At 42.1% G+C, this 15,939-nt stretch overlaps 1 protein-coding gene across 1 annotated transcript in view; it reads right to left on the reverse strand.

Moving 5' to 3' along the window:
* LOC123764888 (UDP-glucosyltransferase 2) overlaps positions 1-15,939 on the reverse strand; it is a 58,368-nt gene that overhangs the window by 25,838 nt on the left and 16,591 nt on the right. The window contains exons 3-4 of the mRNA XM_045753084.2: positions 6,209-6,436; positions 5,509-5,673 (exon numbers count right to left, since the gene is read on the reverse strand). Of these exons, the coding sequence (XP_045609040.2) occupies positions 5,509-5,673; positions 6,209-6,436 (393 nt within the window). The remainder of the gene's footprint in view (positions 1-5,508; positions 5,674-6,208; positions 6,437-15,939) is intronic.

Consider the following 15,939-nt stretch of genomic DNA (forward strand, 5'->3'; position numbering starts at 1 on the left):
AGCAACAATAGCATCAACATTGTTTGCAGATTCCACTGCTACAGCATTAGAAAGCTGAAGTAGCCCCAATTTGGTTGAAGTCTTGTAACTGAGTAAAGACTCCTTTGCATTCCTAACAACATGGAATGTAGTAATGAGCATTGCATTCTTTGACTTAATCTCTGCAGTGAAAGTTCCAATCACTGGCAAGGCTACCTTTGAAGCATAGGCAGTGGCTTTGCCATTATAGTTCTCAAGCTTTGGGAACTGTTTTTTAAATTTCTCATAGTGGCACTCAGCAATGGTATCAATGTTTGATCCAGTGTCAATGAGAACTTTGAGACAAATACCAGCAATGTATACACATGTCTCTGGGTTGTTTGGAAGATCATTCCATTCTGTGATTGCTTGTACTCCATAAGTATAATCACATTCACTGTCATCTGAGACTGGTTGTAATGAAATGTTGTCTTGTACATTGTTAACATTCTTGATTTGAGGTGCAATATTGTGTTTACCACCTCGACCCCTATGACCTGATCCTCGTACAGTGCTTTTATTCATTGACTGTGGTTTCTTTAGTGCAGAACGACACATAGCACCAAAATGACCTAGTTTTCCACACTCATAGCACTTCTTACCTTGAGCAGGACAAACATTATCTTGGTGTGGGTAGTCTCCTCCACAATTGTAACATTTATTGTTGACACCCTCTGATGTGGGTCGTTGTGACTGCTTGAGCCTTGTTCCTTGACCCCAGTTGTGACGTGGTTCTCGGCTAAATTTACTGTTAGGTTTGCCATGATATCTTCTTTGATCACGGTGTCCTCCCTGAACCTTACGTACCTCATCACTGTTAGTAACAGTGGCAGAACCGTTATTAGCACTGCACTCCATGACACGAGCATCACGTGCAGCATCTTCCATTCGACGAGCCATATCCAGTATCTTGGTAAGAGAACTGTCATCATCAACAAGTTCTAGAGCTCTTCGACGAAGACGTGTAGATGTGCATGATTCAATTATTTGTTGTTTGATTTCTTTGTCAACATCAGCAAACTCACAATGGGCTGCTAAACCCTGCAGACGTGTGTGGTATTGATCCACAGTTTCATTAGAGAGTTGTTTTGCTCTCCTGAAATGCATAATTTCCATTGCAGTATTTTGCCTTGGTTTGAAATGCTCTGTTAGTTTGGCTTTGGCAGTGTCATAATCTTTGGCACCACCAGTGTCTTTCAGTGTGTCAAAGATGTCACAAACTCGATCACCTGCATAATGAAGTAGAAAGGCACGCTTTCTTTCAGCACTTTTGATGTCAGAAACTATCAACAAATTTTCAAACCTTTTAAGCCATTTGACCCACCTCTGTGACAGGTTTGTCTGGTCACAGTCAGGATCAAATGCAGGAAACTGAGGTATATTTGCCATTTTTTACTGAATAAATGTAACTTATCACTTAAATGTTCCTCAGAATATTAAACACTTACTGCACTGTATATGTTAGTCAAGAATTCACAGTAATTACTTTAATTTTGCAAAGCACACAAGCATTTTAATGCAAAAGTTCACAACAGTGCACAATATAGCAGCAACTGACTTCTTACCTAGCCCTTGTGTACATGTGTTGTTCCTACTCACCGCAGCAGCACAGCAGTTGGTACAGCAGCAGTTGGTACAGCAGTTGGTGCAGCAGTTGGTGCAGCAGTTGGTACAGCAGTCAATTCAGTGTGATGAATTTTGTAGCACGAAGCGTCGTTTCGTAACCAAAACATCAGGTTTTGTACACATCAAAGCGTCGTTTCGTACACAACGTCGGCAGATTCCTCAGTACAGTTTCTTCAGCACAGCTTGGGTAGCACACAGCTTGGGTAGCACACAGCTTGGGTAGCACACAGCATCGGTTAGCACACAGCATCGTTTAGCACACAGCATCGTTTAGCACACAGCATTGGTTAGCACACAGCATCGGTTAGCATACAGCATCGGGTATGGCGCTCACAGCTTCTCTTCCTCCTCCAGGCAGCATGCTTCTCCCTTGTGTTTGAAACTGAACAAATACCTGCGTTCACAGTTCATCCTCGTCGCCAATGTGGTGTTTGTGTGTTACTGAGGAAGTCTTGGTTGTAGGGTTGATGTAAAGTCATGACTTGGTTACTGACTTTAATACTTAATATGATTACATGACTAGTAGCTACCAAGCTTGGCAGGCGTCCTGTACGCTCTATTGTTTACCTTCACTCTCTCTGGCGTCTCAGCCGCCGCACATAGAAAACGGATGGTACCATTTTCTGTGAACATGACAGTATACTCTCCAAAATCAGATATTATGTTCCTAACTCTGCTCTCCTCTCACTATATTATGCACTAATCTACCCCTATCTTAATTATGGTATCTGTGCATGGGGGTCTACCACTGCAAACCACCTTAAGCCCATCATCACACAGCAAAAATCTGCTATCAGAATAATAACTAACTCTGCTTTCAGACAACACTCAGCTCCCTTGTTTAAATCTCTAAACTTGCTAAATATTAATTCCCTCCACACATTCTCTTGTGTCAACTACATTTACAAAACCCTGTTCTTAAATGCAAACCATGCTCTGAAACTCTCCCTGGACAGATGTAATAGGACCCATTATCACCACACCAGAAATAAATATCTCTTTGATATCCCCAGGGTCAAACTTAATCTGTGTAAACACTCTATGCAAATTAAGGGACCTAGTCTATGGAACTCACTCCCTAGTGAATTGAAAAACTGTAAAACTTTTGCCTTATTTAAAAGCAAAACCAAAAAGTACCTAACTTCATCTATTTAGTTTCCTACACTGAGTTTTAAATTTGCTCTGTACCTAGTGGTACCCAATCTCCTAATTTTTATGTAATATCAAACAACCTTATCATTGTGTTCATTGCTGTCTTCTTTTATGTGCTAGCCATATGCTGTATTGTGACTACCAATTTTTGTCAACTACCATTCAAGCTGTCATTGCAATCAATCTTATATTGTTTCTGCTGTATTGTGCCTACCAATTTGTTGTCAACTACCATTTTAAGCTGTCATTGCAATCAATCATAGCTACCTATGTGCTTTAATATACTGTACCTATAATTTTCTCTCATCTTTTTTTTTTTTTTCATTCCATGTAATCTGTTATCATTTTTTTGTCTATAAATTTTGCAAGTATTTACCTCCTTAAAATTTTCTTAGATTAAGGACCTGCCCGAAACGCTGCGCGTGCTAGTGGCTTTACAAGACTGTAATTACCATAATTGTATCCTCACATTCCTTATGTACATTCTTGTATATGCATAAATAAATAAATAAATAAATAAATAAATAAATAAATAAAAGAAGGCACCAAGCTGGGAAGGCTATGTAGCACCATTGTGTGTAACAATAAACCAAATTTTTTTTAACAAATAATGCACCTGTATGGGAAAACAAATCCTGTCAGCTGTAAAAATATTGATGCAGTTATTTAAATGAAAAATATAATGAAAGAAATATTACTGGTTTATTTTTATCCTATCTTTTTGTACTGTACAGTATATCCAAGGAAGTGAAAAATTGAGACATAATGCACAATTTAATGAATGATTAGCATGGATTAGCAGTTCAAAAGAAATATGACTTGTATTACATATCAACATGAGATCTTAATGATCCATGGTCAACATGATTTAATAAGGATAATACAGTACTGTATTTGTAATAATACAAACTATAATTTAAAATCTTTATTACTGATTTTTTTTATTAAGAAGATTAGGTATACACAGCAATGTGCTGCTACCCTATTCTATATGGAATATTACACAGTGTAGATAAAAAACTAGCTATAAGTTTATCTAATACTCCCATCTCACAGGATGGTTAGACATACTGTACATGGAATCAATTTAGAAAATACCAGCCTCAATACAAAAAACAAATCAACTCTGACTAAACAACTCTAAGCAATTTTCACAAGAGGTAAGCACTGAATCATGGAAACATTATATTATAATTACTCTTACCAGTTTCTACAAAACTCCTCTCAAACAATGTATTTTTAAACATGTTTAGGTATACACAGCAATGTGCTACTTCCCTATTCTGCATAAAGGACCACACAGTGTAGATCAAAAACCAGCTACAAGCTCATCCAACATCCTCACCTCACAGGATGGCCAGTTATACATGGAATTAGGAGAGAACAGAATACTTAATGCTGATCTATTAGCCCCCACTGGCAAAATCTGGGTGCAGCACAAGAATATTTTCCAATATTCCTGAGTGTATGAAGTAATATACAGAGCTCAAAATACCTCATACCATTTGGTATGAAGTCACTGATAACAGGACAATCACAGATATAGTGTTGGAGAGTATGTTCTCTCAAGTAGGACTGAAAACATGTTTTTTTTTCCACCAAGAGGGCTATAAACCCATGGAACCGCTTACCCGCTGAAGCCGTAAATGCCAAATTCCAGCTAAAAAATATCATTAAGACAATTGGCGGGCCCTTTAACAAGCTGCCGGCTTTCTGTCCTCTTCGAGGTCACTAGATAGTTATTGGCCCTTGGGTAAATTCAGTAAATATATACAATAATTGTCAGCGCATCTTCCGAGCAACAAGGACAGCTACACAGTATCTCTTAGAATTACGTAGGTAAACAACAAATGTAACATATTTGTTTACTACAATGTCGGTGCTGGCTGTAGAAGTTGAAAAAACATTGTTTTACTTCGAAATATACTAATTTTATAAGAAAATTCGACGTAAATAGGAGGCAGTAGAGCTCCGATAAGCCAGCGCTAAATCTTCAATATGAAGATTACACAGTAAAAGTAAAGTCTAAAGTCTAAAAGTCTAAAGTCTAAAGTCTAAAGTCTAAAGTAAACAGTAAAAGCAGTCTCCGTGGTATAGTGGTAAGACACTCGCCTGGCGTTCCGCGAGCGCTATGTCATGGGTTCGTATCCTGGCCGGGGAGGATTTACTGGGCGCAATTCCTTAACTGTAGCCTCTGTTTAACGCAACAGTAAAATGTGTACTTGGATGAAAAAACGATTCTTCGCGGCAGGGGATCGTATTCCAGGGACCATAGGATTAAGGACTTGCCCGAAACGCTACGCGTACTAGTGGCTGTACAAGAATGTAACAACTCTTGTATATATCTCAAAAAAAAAAAAAAAAAAGAATGTTGCTGCTCTCTGATTGGCCAAACGAAACACAGTAGTGACCTCTATCGGCACGCAGGTGAACCAACAATTTTCTTCCTATAGTATACCTTATTGAATCGCATCTAAGCATCTTCTTAGGGCGCACTTAGGAACCTTCGTAGCAAACCCACTTACGAAGAAATACACAGAGCTTCCTGAATCTAGGTCCTGGGCTATTAGCCGTGGACACGGACCTGGGTTATGAATCAGGGACACGGACCTGGGTTATCATCCGTAGACACTGGCCTGGGCCAGTGTCTACGGCCTGGGTAAACACGGCCTGGGTAAACACGGACCTGGATTATGAGCCATGGAAACTTACCTGAGGAAGAAGTTTGCCGGGGCGACAGTGCATAGCGGCCACCTCCACCTGTGAGGGAAGGAGAGGCAGCGGCGCCCCCAGGGTAAAGTGGGTGTTGATAAAGGTGAGGCTTGAGTTCCTCTCCAGCTCCTGCAGGGGCGGCAAGTCCGGGAAGTGGGCACTGATCTGGCCAAGAGCAGAACCAACATTACCTTACCACACCTCTACATCTCTCGTCAAGTATGACGACGTTGTTTAAATGTTTGTAAACACTTTAAGAGTTCTGAAGCGATATGAGCTCATCAATGACAATAATAATTTGCAGTTCCAATGTTTCAGTGCTCGTAAACTGTTTAATAAACACAAACTGAGCCGCTATGGTTGAGGAAAGATGTACAGGTTTCGAAAGGGGACATGAAAGTAATTAATAGGTAAATTCTGAAGCAAGCCACGACCATCATCGTAGACACGAGCCACAGACCACAGTACCAGAGTATCACAGTACCACGGACCATGGACCACGGACCACAGTACTACAGTATCACGGACCACACTAAAAACGTAACACTTCCTCAACTACGAATATGCCCAGAATGTAGAGAGAAGAACAATGTCAAATGATTCACAGGAAACATGAACGTTCCATCACATATCTTAATCATGATTAACTACGTCAAAATGACACAATATCACAAGAAAGACTTTTGTCCATGGAACTTACTTCTTTCTGCACCAAAGGCAGGTACCTGAACCGGTAGTCGAGGGCCTTGTAAATGTGGGAGAGTGCGTTGAGGCCGCGCTCCCAGGCTGACGCAGGGGCCCTCAGTGCGCCCCAGGAGGGAACGTAGGCCGGGTGGAGCACGTTGCCTTGGGCGGCGCTTTGGCGGGGATTCAGGGTTTGCGTCAACACGGACACGAAGGGCATCCCCAGCAGGAATGGATAGGATAGCTGTAGGGGGAGAATGATAGACCTCCTGTAGGGGAGAATGATAGAACACCTGTAGCTGAAGAGGGAGAATGATAGAACACCTGTAGCTGAAGAGGGAGAATGATAGAACACCTGTAGCTGAAGAGGGAGAATGATAGAACACCTGTAGCTGAAGAGGGAGAATGATAGAACACCTGTAAGGGGAGAATTATAAACCTCCTGTGGAAGAGAATGATAGGCCAACTGTAGAGGAGAATGATAGACCTCCCGTAGGGGAGAATGATAGGACATCTGTAGGGGAGAATGATAGACCTCCTGTAGGGGAGAATGATAGACCTCCTGTAGGGGAGAATGATAAGCCAACAGGAGGGAAGAATGATAGACCTTCTGTAGGGGAGAATGATAGGGCACCTGTAGGGGAGAATGATAGGGCACCTGTAGGGGAGAATGATAGGGCACCTGTAGGGGAGAATGATAGACCTCCTGTAGGGGAGAATGATAAGCCAACTGTAGGGGAGAATGATAAGCCAACTGTAGGGGAGAATTATAGACCTCCTGTAGGGGAGAATGATAGGACATTTGTAGGGGAGAATGATAGACCTCCTGTAGGGGAGAATGATAGACGTTCTGTAGGGGAGAATGATAGGCCAACTGTAGAGGAGAATGATAGAACACCTGTAGGGGAGAATGATAGGACACCTGTAGCTGAAGAGGGAGAATGATAGAACACCTGTAGCTGAAAAGGGAGAATGATAGAACACCTGTAGCTGAAGAGGGAGAATGATAGAACACCTGTAAGGGGAGAATTATAGACCTCCTGTGGAAGAGAATGATAGGACACCCGTAGGGGAGAATTATAGACCTCCTGTAGGGGAGAATGATAGACCTCCTGTAGGGGAGAATGATAGACCTCCTGTAGGGGAGAATGATAGGACACCTGTAGGGGAGAATGATAGACCTCCTGTAGGGGAGAATGATAGACCTCCTGTAGGGGAGAATGATAGGACACCTGTAGGGGAGAATGATAGGACACCTGTAGGGGAGAATGATAGGACACCTGTAGGGGAGAATGATAGGACACCTGTAGGGGAGAATGATAGACCTCCTGTAGGGGAGAATGATAGACCTCCTGTAGGGGAGAATGATAGACCTCCTGTAGAGGAGAATGATAGGACACCTGTAGGGGAGAATGATAGGACACCTGTAGGGGAGAATGATAGGACACCTGTAGGGGAGAATGATAGGACACCTGTAGGGGAGAATGATAGGACACCTGTAGGGGAGAATGATAGACCTCCTGTAGGGGAGAATGATAGACCTCCTGTAGGGGAGAATGATACACCACCTGTAGAGGAGAATGATAGGACACCTGTAGGGGAGAATGATAGACCTCCTGCAGGGGAGAATGATAGGACACCTGTAGGGGAGAATGATAGACCTCCTGTAGGGGAGAATGATAGGACACCTGTAGGGGAGAATGATAGGACACCTGTAGGGGAGAATGATAGGACACCTGTAGGGGAGAATGATAGACCTCCTGTAGGGGAGAATGATACACCACCTGTAGAGGAGAATGATAGGACACCTGTAGGGGAGAATGATAGACCTCCTGCAGGGGAGAATGATAGGACACCTGTAGGGGAGAATGATAGGCCTCCTGTAGGGGAGAATGATAGGACACCTGTAGGGGAGAATGATAGGACACCTGTAGGGGAGAATGATAGGACACCTGTAGGGGAGAATGATAGGACACCTGTAGGGGAGAATGATAGACCTCCTGTAGGGGAGAATGATAGACCTCCTGTAGGGGAGAATGATGGACCTCCTGTAGGGGAGAATGATAGACCTCCTGTAGGGGAGAATGATAGACCTCCTGTAGGGGAGAATGATAGACCTCCTGTAGGGGAGAATGATAGACCTCCTGTAGAGGAGAATGATAGGACACCTGTAGGGGAGAATGATAGACCTCCTGTAGAGGAGAATGATAGGACACCTGTAGGGGGAGAATTATAGGCAACGTTAGGTAGAGTATGATACACCACCTGTAGAGGAGAATGATAGGACACCTGTAGGGGGAGAATGATAGGACACCTGTAGGGGAGAATGATAGACCTCCTGTAGGGGAGAATGATAGACCTCCTGTAGGGGAGAATGATAGGACACCTGTAGAGGAGAATGATAGACCTCCTGTAGGGGAGAATGATAGGACACCTGTAGAGGAGAATGATAGACCACCTATATGTTAGCCTTTAAAATCTATGTCGGTTGGTGTACAGCCAATCCTGTGGTCAGTGAGCCTTATGACGTCATTCCTCAGAGTAACAGAGTAGCCGTTTTCTTTGTAAGCGAATCAGTACCTCACAGACCTAGCTCAGAGCAGGACCTCAGGACCCCGGTGTGCTGGATATTTACTCTACCATAACCAATAAAGCCAAGAAGTACAGTCTGTGTATCTTTCCAAAGCCAAGCAAGATCTCAACAGTAAGAATACTACAAGAATACATACAGGATGCAAAATATATATAGGGAAGAATGATAGACCATTTGTAAGGGAGAATGATAAGACACCTGTTGGGGAGAATGATAAACCATCTGTAGGGGAGAATGATAAGCCACTTTTAGGTGAGAATAATTGGCACATGTAGGGTAGAATGATGGACCACCTGTAGAGGAGAATGATTGATTGGCCATTTGTAGGGGGTGAATGATGCGCCACCTGTAGAGGAGAATGTTAGACCAACTGTATGTGAGAATGATAGACCGCCTGTAGGGAAAAATGATTGACCACCTTTAAAGGAGAATGATAAACCCCCCTGTTGGGGAGAATGATAGGATACTTGCATTGGGAGAATGATAGACTACCTAATGGGAAGGATAATATACCACATGTTGGGAAGAGTGATTGACCACTTGTGGGGGAGAATGATAGACCACCTCTAGGGAAGAATTATAGGTCCTTTGTAAGGGAGAATGATAGGACACATGTTGACGAGAATGATAGGCCACCTGAAGCGGAGAAGGATTGACCACCTGTAATGGAGAATGATAGGATATTTGAAAGGGAGAATGATCGGCCGCCTGTTGGGGAGGGGGATGATCGGCCGCCTGTTGGCGAGGGGGATGATCAGCCGCCTGTTGGAGAGGGGGATGATCAGCCGCCTGTTGGGGAGGGGGATGATCAGCCGCCTGTAGGGGAGGGGGATGATCAGCCGCCTGTTGGGGAGGGGATGATCAGCCGCCTGTTGGCGAGGGGGATGATCAGCCGCCTGTAGGGGAGGGGGATGATCGGCCGCCTGTTGGGGAGGGGGATGATCGGCCGCCTGTTGGGGAGGGGGATGATCGGCCGCCTGTTGGGGAGGGGGATGATCAGCCGCCTGTTGGGGAGGGGGATGATCAGCCGCCTGTTGGCGAGGGGGATGATCAGCCGCCTGTAGGGGAGGGGGATGATCGGCCGCCTGTTGGGGAGGGGGATGATCGGCCGCCTGTTGGCGAGGGGGATGATCGGCCGCCTGTAGGGGAGGGGGATGATCGGCCGCCTGTTGGGGAGGGGGATGATCGGCCGCCTGTTGGCGAGGGGGATGATCGGCCGCCTGTATGTGATAATAATAGGACACCTGCAAAGGAGAATGATTAACAACCTGAAGGTGAGAATAATAGAATACCGGTTGAGGAGAATGATAATCCACCTGTAGGGGAGAATTATACGACTCTTGTAAGGGAGAAGGATACGCCACCAATAGGGAAGAATGATAGGACGCCTGTAAAGGAGAGTGAAAGGCTACCTATAGGGAAGAATAATATGCCAACTGTAGGAGAGAAGATAGGCCACTTGTAGGAGAGAATGATACGTCACCTGTAGAGAGGAATGAAAGGCCACCAGTAGTAATGATACTCCATCTTTAGGGACTATCCTCTCCTAGAGTGCCTGCCCTCCATCATTCACTAGACTTTTGGACATAGTGGAGGTCCGTGCAAGAAGGTTCATCTCTAGTCTTGACCAAGTCTGGTGAGAATTGTCTGAACATCAGAGCCTGCAACACTGTCATGACGTTGGTGGAGTTATTGTTATGTACAAGGCAACATTCTCAAAGTTCCTGAACCTGGCCCAACTCCGTGGACAACCAGCAGCTGGAACCCGGAACAGTAAGCTCTCAACCCTCAAAAGCCTCATGCTCGAATTGCCTTTTTTTAAAAGCATCAATCCATCAGAAATCAGAAATTCCTAGGCTGACTCGCATCTGGAACTTGTTCGCTCAACAGGTTGATACACAGGAGATCAGGTCAACTGATCACATGAAGGCTCGGGCATGTCTGAAAATTCTGATATTAAGTACTAATTCCTAGCAGACTTACAGTTGTATGTGGAGCCTGACAGCTGAGTGGACAGCGCTTCAGATTCGAAGCGCTGTCCAGAGTTTATTTCACCCTGATGCGTCTGTTCACCGAGCAGTAAATTGGTACCAGGGAGTTAGACAGCTGCTACGGGCTGCTTCTTTGGGATGTGTATAAAAAAGGAGGCCTGGTCGAGAAGCGGGCCGCAGGGATGCTAAGCCCCGAAATCATCTCAAGATAACCTCAAGATACTGAACAATTGCTATTATGTTAGTCAAATATTAACACTAACCCTAAATAGTTTAAGGAATCATTCAAAGAAATTCAGATTTCGTGGCTTTTCTTAGAAGATGGGACATTTGCCACGTCAACAGATCTGTATTTATCTATAAAATAGTCATAAAACAAGCAGTCAGATGACTATGTTTTAAAAAACTCTTCCTCGCATCTCATATAATCATTTACTAACAAAATATTAAATAAATATCATTTTTGATGAAATGAAACTCGAACTGTTTTGAATGCGTGCAAGCGGTGAGGCAGAAGAGACGTCACTTGCATGAGGACTGGCACCAGAGTCGCCATTAAGTAAACTTCTCTGTGAGACATGTACTTCACAGTGTCTCACCAATCATCGAATTCCACGAATTATTTGGAGCTAAACTGCGTCTGCACCTCACCACTTGTTGAGAAATACCTTGTGTCCGTTTTGACCTCTTAATAGATAGATTCAGGCCTGATAACATTAATGTCAAGGCGGTTACGAGACGCGAGAAATACCCAAACGAGTGTCTCATTTTTATCCTGTAATATCCAATGTCATGTTATATCTGTTATATGGATGTTGTTGCATCTTTTACGGTGTATTAATCCAGCAGGTAACTTGTGACGACTTAAAGCATTGGCAACAAATCACTTGGTTCTACTCGAAGCCTGCCCTGATGCCATTATAGTTCGACCACGAGACGATACGATTTATTTGATCAGCAAATGTGCATGGCTTATTTAATATGCAACATTCTACATAACAGTTAAGCTGTGTTCTGTTTTAAAATAACCCATTATTAGCCTTTCCATTGGACAATTTCAGCAATGGGTTGAGAGGGGATCTGCTGCATGGGTAACAGCTTCTCCATATTGACCTACCCAGGCTTTGCGCCCTAGAGAGAATACTCCATGTTGGAAATTTCCAACACTAAATACAACACTGTTGTATTATTATTAATTATTACTAAATCTACTAATCATTGTAGTAATTAAAATTAACCAAACGTAGAGTTCACATGTACTAATAATTACATCTGTACAATAAGGCTAGAATTCTTACGTCACCAGACGCCAGTATTGCATCAGATTCCATTATAATAAACACAACTATATCCAGTGTGTCTGAGAATTGAGTTTGATTCTCTATAAAACAACGGTGTTCTGTGTGATAATTAATTGCAGATAAACTGATCCTCAACTAATACCAAGTAGAGCGTTTATAGTTATAACTGTTATCTGGTAATAAATTTAACGTCACGAGTGAATGCCCTGGAGAGACTTTAATTCATCTCCATTGCTCGTTTACCATCGTAAAACGGGCAAATAATAATATTTAACTCCTCTGAATAATAAACCCGTCCTTATCCGAGCATTTCAATCACAACTGCGAGAATGATAATATTCGTATTAAATAATTTGTGTATCAAATGCGGGACGCGGAGCGGGGCAGGGGAGACGCCAGTACACGAGGTGACGCGCTCAGAGAGAGACGACATTACCCAAGCCACCAGGGTAGACGCCACCAAGAGCTCCAGATGAAAGTCGCCACTGTGAGGTGTGAAGAACCTTTGCAGACAACAACTTAGCTGGTGTCAGTGTCACTTTACACATCATGTTGAATTGTCAAGAGATTTAATTTGACATTCAGCCAGGAACCTGTTAAATTTGTTCCGTGTAGCACAACGTGACCGGCCAGAGAAGCGCGTCAACATCTAGGCTAGGCTCGCCAACACGTGTTCGTTACAACGACGCCTGAACCTAGGACGCGAACTTCGGCAAGCCTTAACTTACACAGTGCCCTATTAGCTAAGTACCTTTATTCCCATTTGATGCATCATTTAGGAGGGGGTTATAGCTGGGTAGCTTGTCGTCACGCAGAGCGACTATAAAAAACCACAGGTTATTATCTGCCTCCATTATTTAATTTAATTTTCTTGAACATAGATGTCTAGCAGCTTAATCTGTTGCTACTGAATATAATTTGATTTACAGCGTGTGTGAAGAATTCCCCGAGCTGTCATTTCCCGTGTTAATCATCTTCCAGTGTTCCATGATGAGTCCAGGAGATTCCGAGGATGAGTCGTAACCGACTTCTTGGAAATCGTCTTCAAGCTAAGCCCCTTTCCGTATTCCTTAAATTCCATTATCTGTAGTATTATTCATGCAGAGCACGGTTTCTTTGGATTGACATGTGTTTATTATAATTATTAATTTCTCATGTTATAATCTATGTTCTTATTGGTGATAAATATAATGATTCTATAATTGGTCATAGGATTAGATTATTGCATAATGAACTGGTGCACGAACCACACTAGTTCCTGGACATATATGAAGTTCCAGTAATAACCCCCCAATGTAGGTGTTTGAGGCTTTGATTCAGTTAAATTATACAGCCCATTAATTATATAAGTGATCATATTCTCTAGTATTTTATCCATAGTTACTGGTTCATCTAGGAATTTTCCAATGATCATATTTTATTAGTTTCCCTCTTCACTATAAAAGCGGGTGGTCCTTCGTAATAGAATTTCATTACATTAATATTTAAATAAATAGAGTCAAGCCTCAAATGTCCCACATTATGGTCCTTATCGAACCGGATAAACATAAATTATAATTATAAATACTAATTATTAATAACTAATCCTTGTGTGATGTAGTTTAGACTAACCATTTAATTAATTGTGTCTGCCAACAGCGTAACACATAAGTTAGTCTAAGTCACACCAATTCATTGCTACTTTCACCTCATGTACAAGGTAGCACTAGTGGGACACAGTTAATTACCCACAACACTTAGACCTACACCTCATACTGAGGTAAGAATCTTTAAGGTCACCAGGAGCATCAGCTCATAACCTTTATATGTTTTCACTTGTGTGTGCAAGTGCACCCTTATAAAAACAAAAAACCCAAAAATACAGCACAATTATATTCACCTTACTGCACCACAATAATCTTTACCCATGTTATTAGGTAGAATTTAGGCTGAGATTGTGCTGAATTTGGTACAAGCCCAGACTAAATAAATTTATAGTTCTTAGTTAGGAATTATCACGACTAGACTTAAGCTAGTCAGTAGTGTATGTATTATACTATTTGTGCTGACCCTATCCAGGGTGGGATTAAATTTTGAGATAACTCTGATTGGAGTGTCTCCATAATATTTCATCTTGTACTCATTATTTGTATGTATCTATTTTGTGTATTGCTGGATGATCCCCATTACCTCTGATGGTGATATAGAAGAGCTAACCGGACGAGAACTAATGGTGAAGTTCAGACAATGCACAAAATATCTAGCTACTTGTTGTTAGGTAGGTACATTGAACCTCAAGTGAGGTAGAGTATAAATTAGCCACCTTAAATTAAGCTACATTTAATGTTACTTGTCAACTAATGAACAAGTACCCAAGCTTCATTAGTAATACATATACTAATCCCATGAAGTTTGGACCCAAGCCCAACATGGCTACTCCTGAGCAATTAAGGAGAACCTATATTAGCCTTAAAGGTCATTTGACCAGACTAATTAACAAGGCTGAGGGCTTATCTAAAGATACTCCCATTGACTCTTATCACTTAGAGACATCAGTAAGAGTAGCTGATCTGAAATTTGATCAAGTTAAGTCTACAAGTCAGTCTTATCTTACTCTACTGAATACCACAGAGACTGATCCTGATGAAGTAAGTCAAATTGTAGACGGTATCTCCCAGTATGAAGATGAGACTCAAGATAAACTTTACATGCTATCTAGATTAGCAAAACAATCTGGATCCAATACCAGTAACACAGGGTCTCAATTCAATACCCAACTACCAGAGGTTCGTTTACCTACTTTAGACTTACCTACATTTTCAGGATTAGATACAGAAAACTGGGATAATTTTTGGACTTCATTTGAAGTTCATATACACAAGAAACAGTCTCTTGACAAGGTTTCTAAATTCTCATACCTACTTAGTCTTCTCAAAGGAGAAGCTAAAAAGGTCATACATAACCTAACTCTCGATGAGAGTAATTATGAGGAAGCTATAAAACTTTTGAAGTTGAACTATTGCAACAAAGAGTTAAGTATAGCTACCCTCTATTACCAATTGCTAGATCTGAATGCACCAAATAGTAGACCAGAGTCACTTCAAAGCTTCAGACTAGAAGTAGAGTCTCTAGTAAAGGCCTTAGGTACTAAAGTTGATATACCAGCTTCAGAATGGTCAATCAAGTTACTTTTGCAGAGGAAATTACCTCGAAATGTCTTAACAGAGCTCTGCTCACACTATAATACCGAGTTTCTCACTCTTGACCAAATATTCGAGGGACTGAGAATAACGGTTAACAGGTTGAAGACTCATGATAAAATTAAACCTGAGTCTAAACCAACTAATACTGACACTTCAGTCAAACCTAAACAGGCTTTGAATAAGTCTAGTAAATATAAATCCAAGACTACTCCATCCACTGGGAAAAGAAGTGGAAATGTAGGTACTTATTCGGTGTCTCCTTCTGAGATAACCAATGACTTGTCTACTAAAGAGACCAAGTCAATTAACCAGAGAAGGTGTCTGTTTTGTAATCAAGGACATACCACCTACCAATGCTCTGTTTATCCTACTAATAATACTAGGATTAAAAGGTTGCAAGAAATTCACAAGTGCACCAAGTGCATGGGCTCTCGTGATCCCAAAAAAATGTGTAGTGCAGCTACGTTCCTGCAACAGATGCAACCAAGGTGTACATCACTACGCCTTATGTAGAAAATCTTCTACACCAACCATGACCACTGGGGAGAATTCCACGAATTCTACCGCAGTGCAATATTGCAAAGTGCATTCAGAAGTAAATGTACTTGCTACTGAGTCAGGCAATAATACCACTCTGCCTACAGCTCAACTTAGCCTAATAAACCGAAGATCTAGAGTTA

Source organism: Procambarus clarkii, chromosome 48 (genome assembly GCF_040958095.1).
Source record: "Procambarus clarkii isolate CNS0578487 chromosome 48, FALCON_Pclarkii_2.0, whole genome shotgun sequence".
In the NCBI taxonomy this organism is placed as follows: Eukaryota; Metazoa; Arthropoda; class Malacostraca; order Decapoda; family Cambaridae; genus Procambarus; species Procambarus clarkii.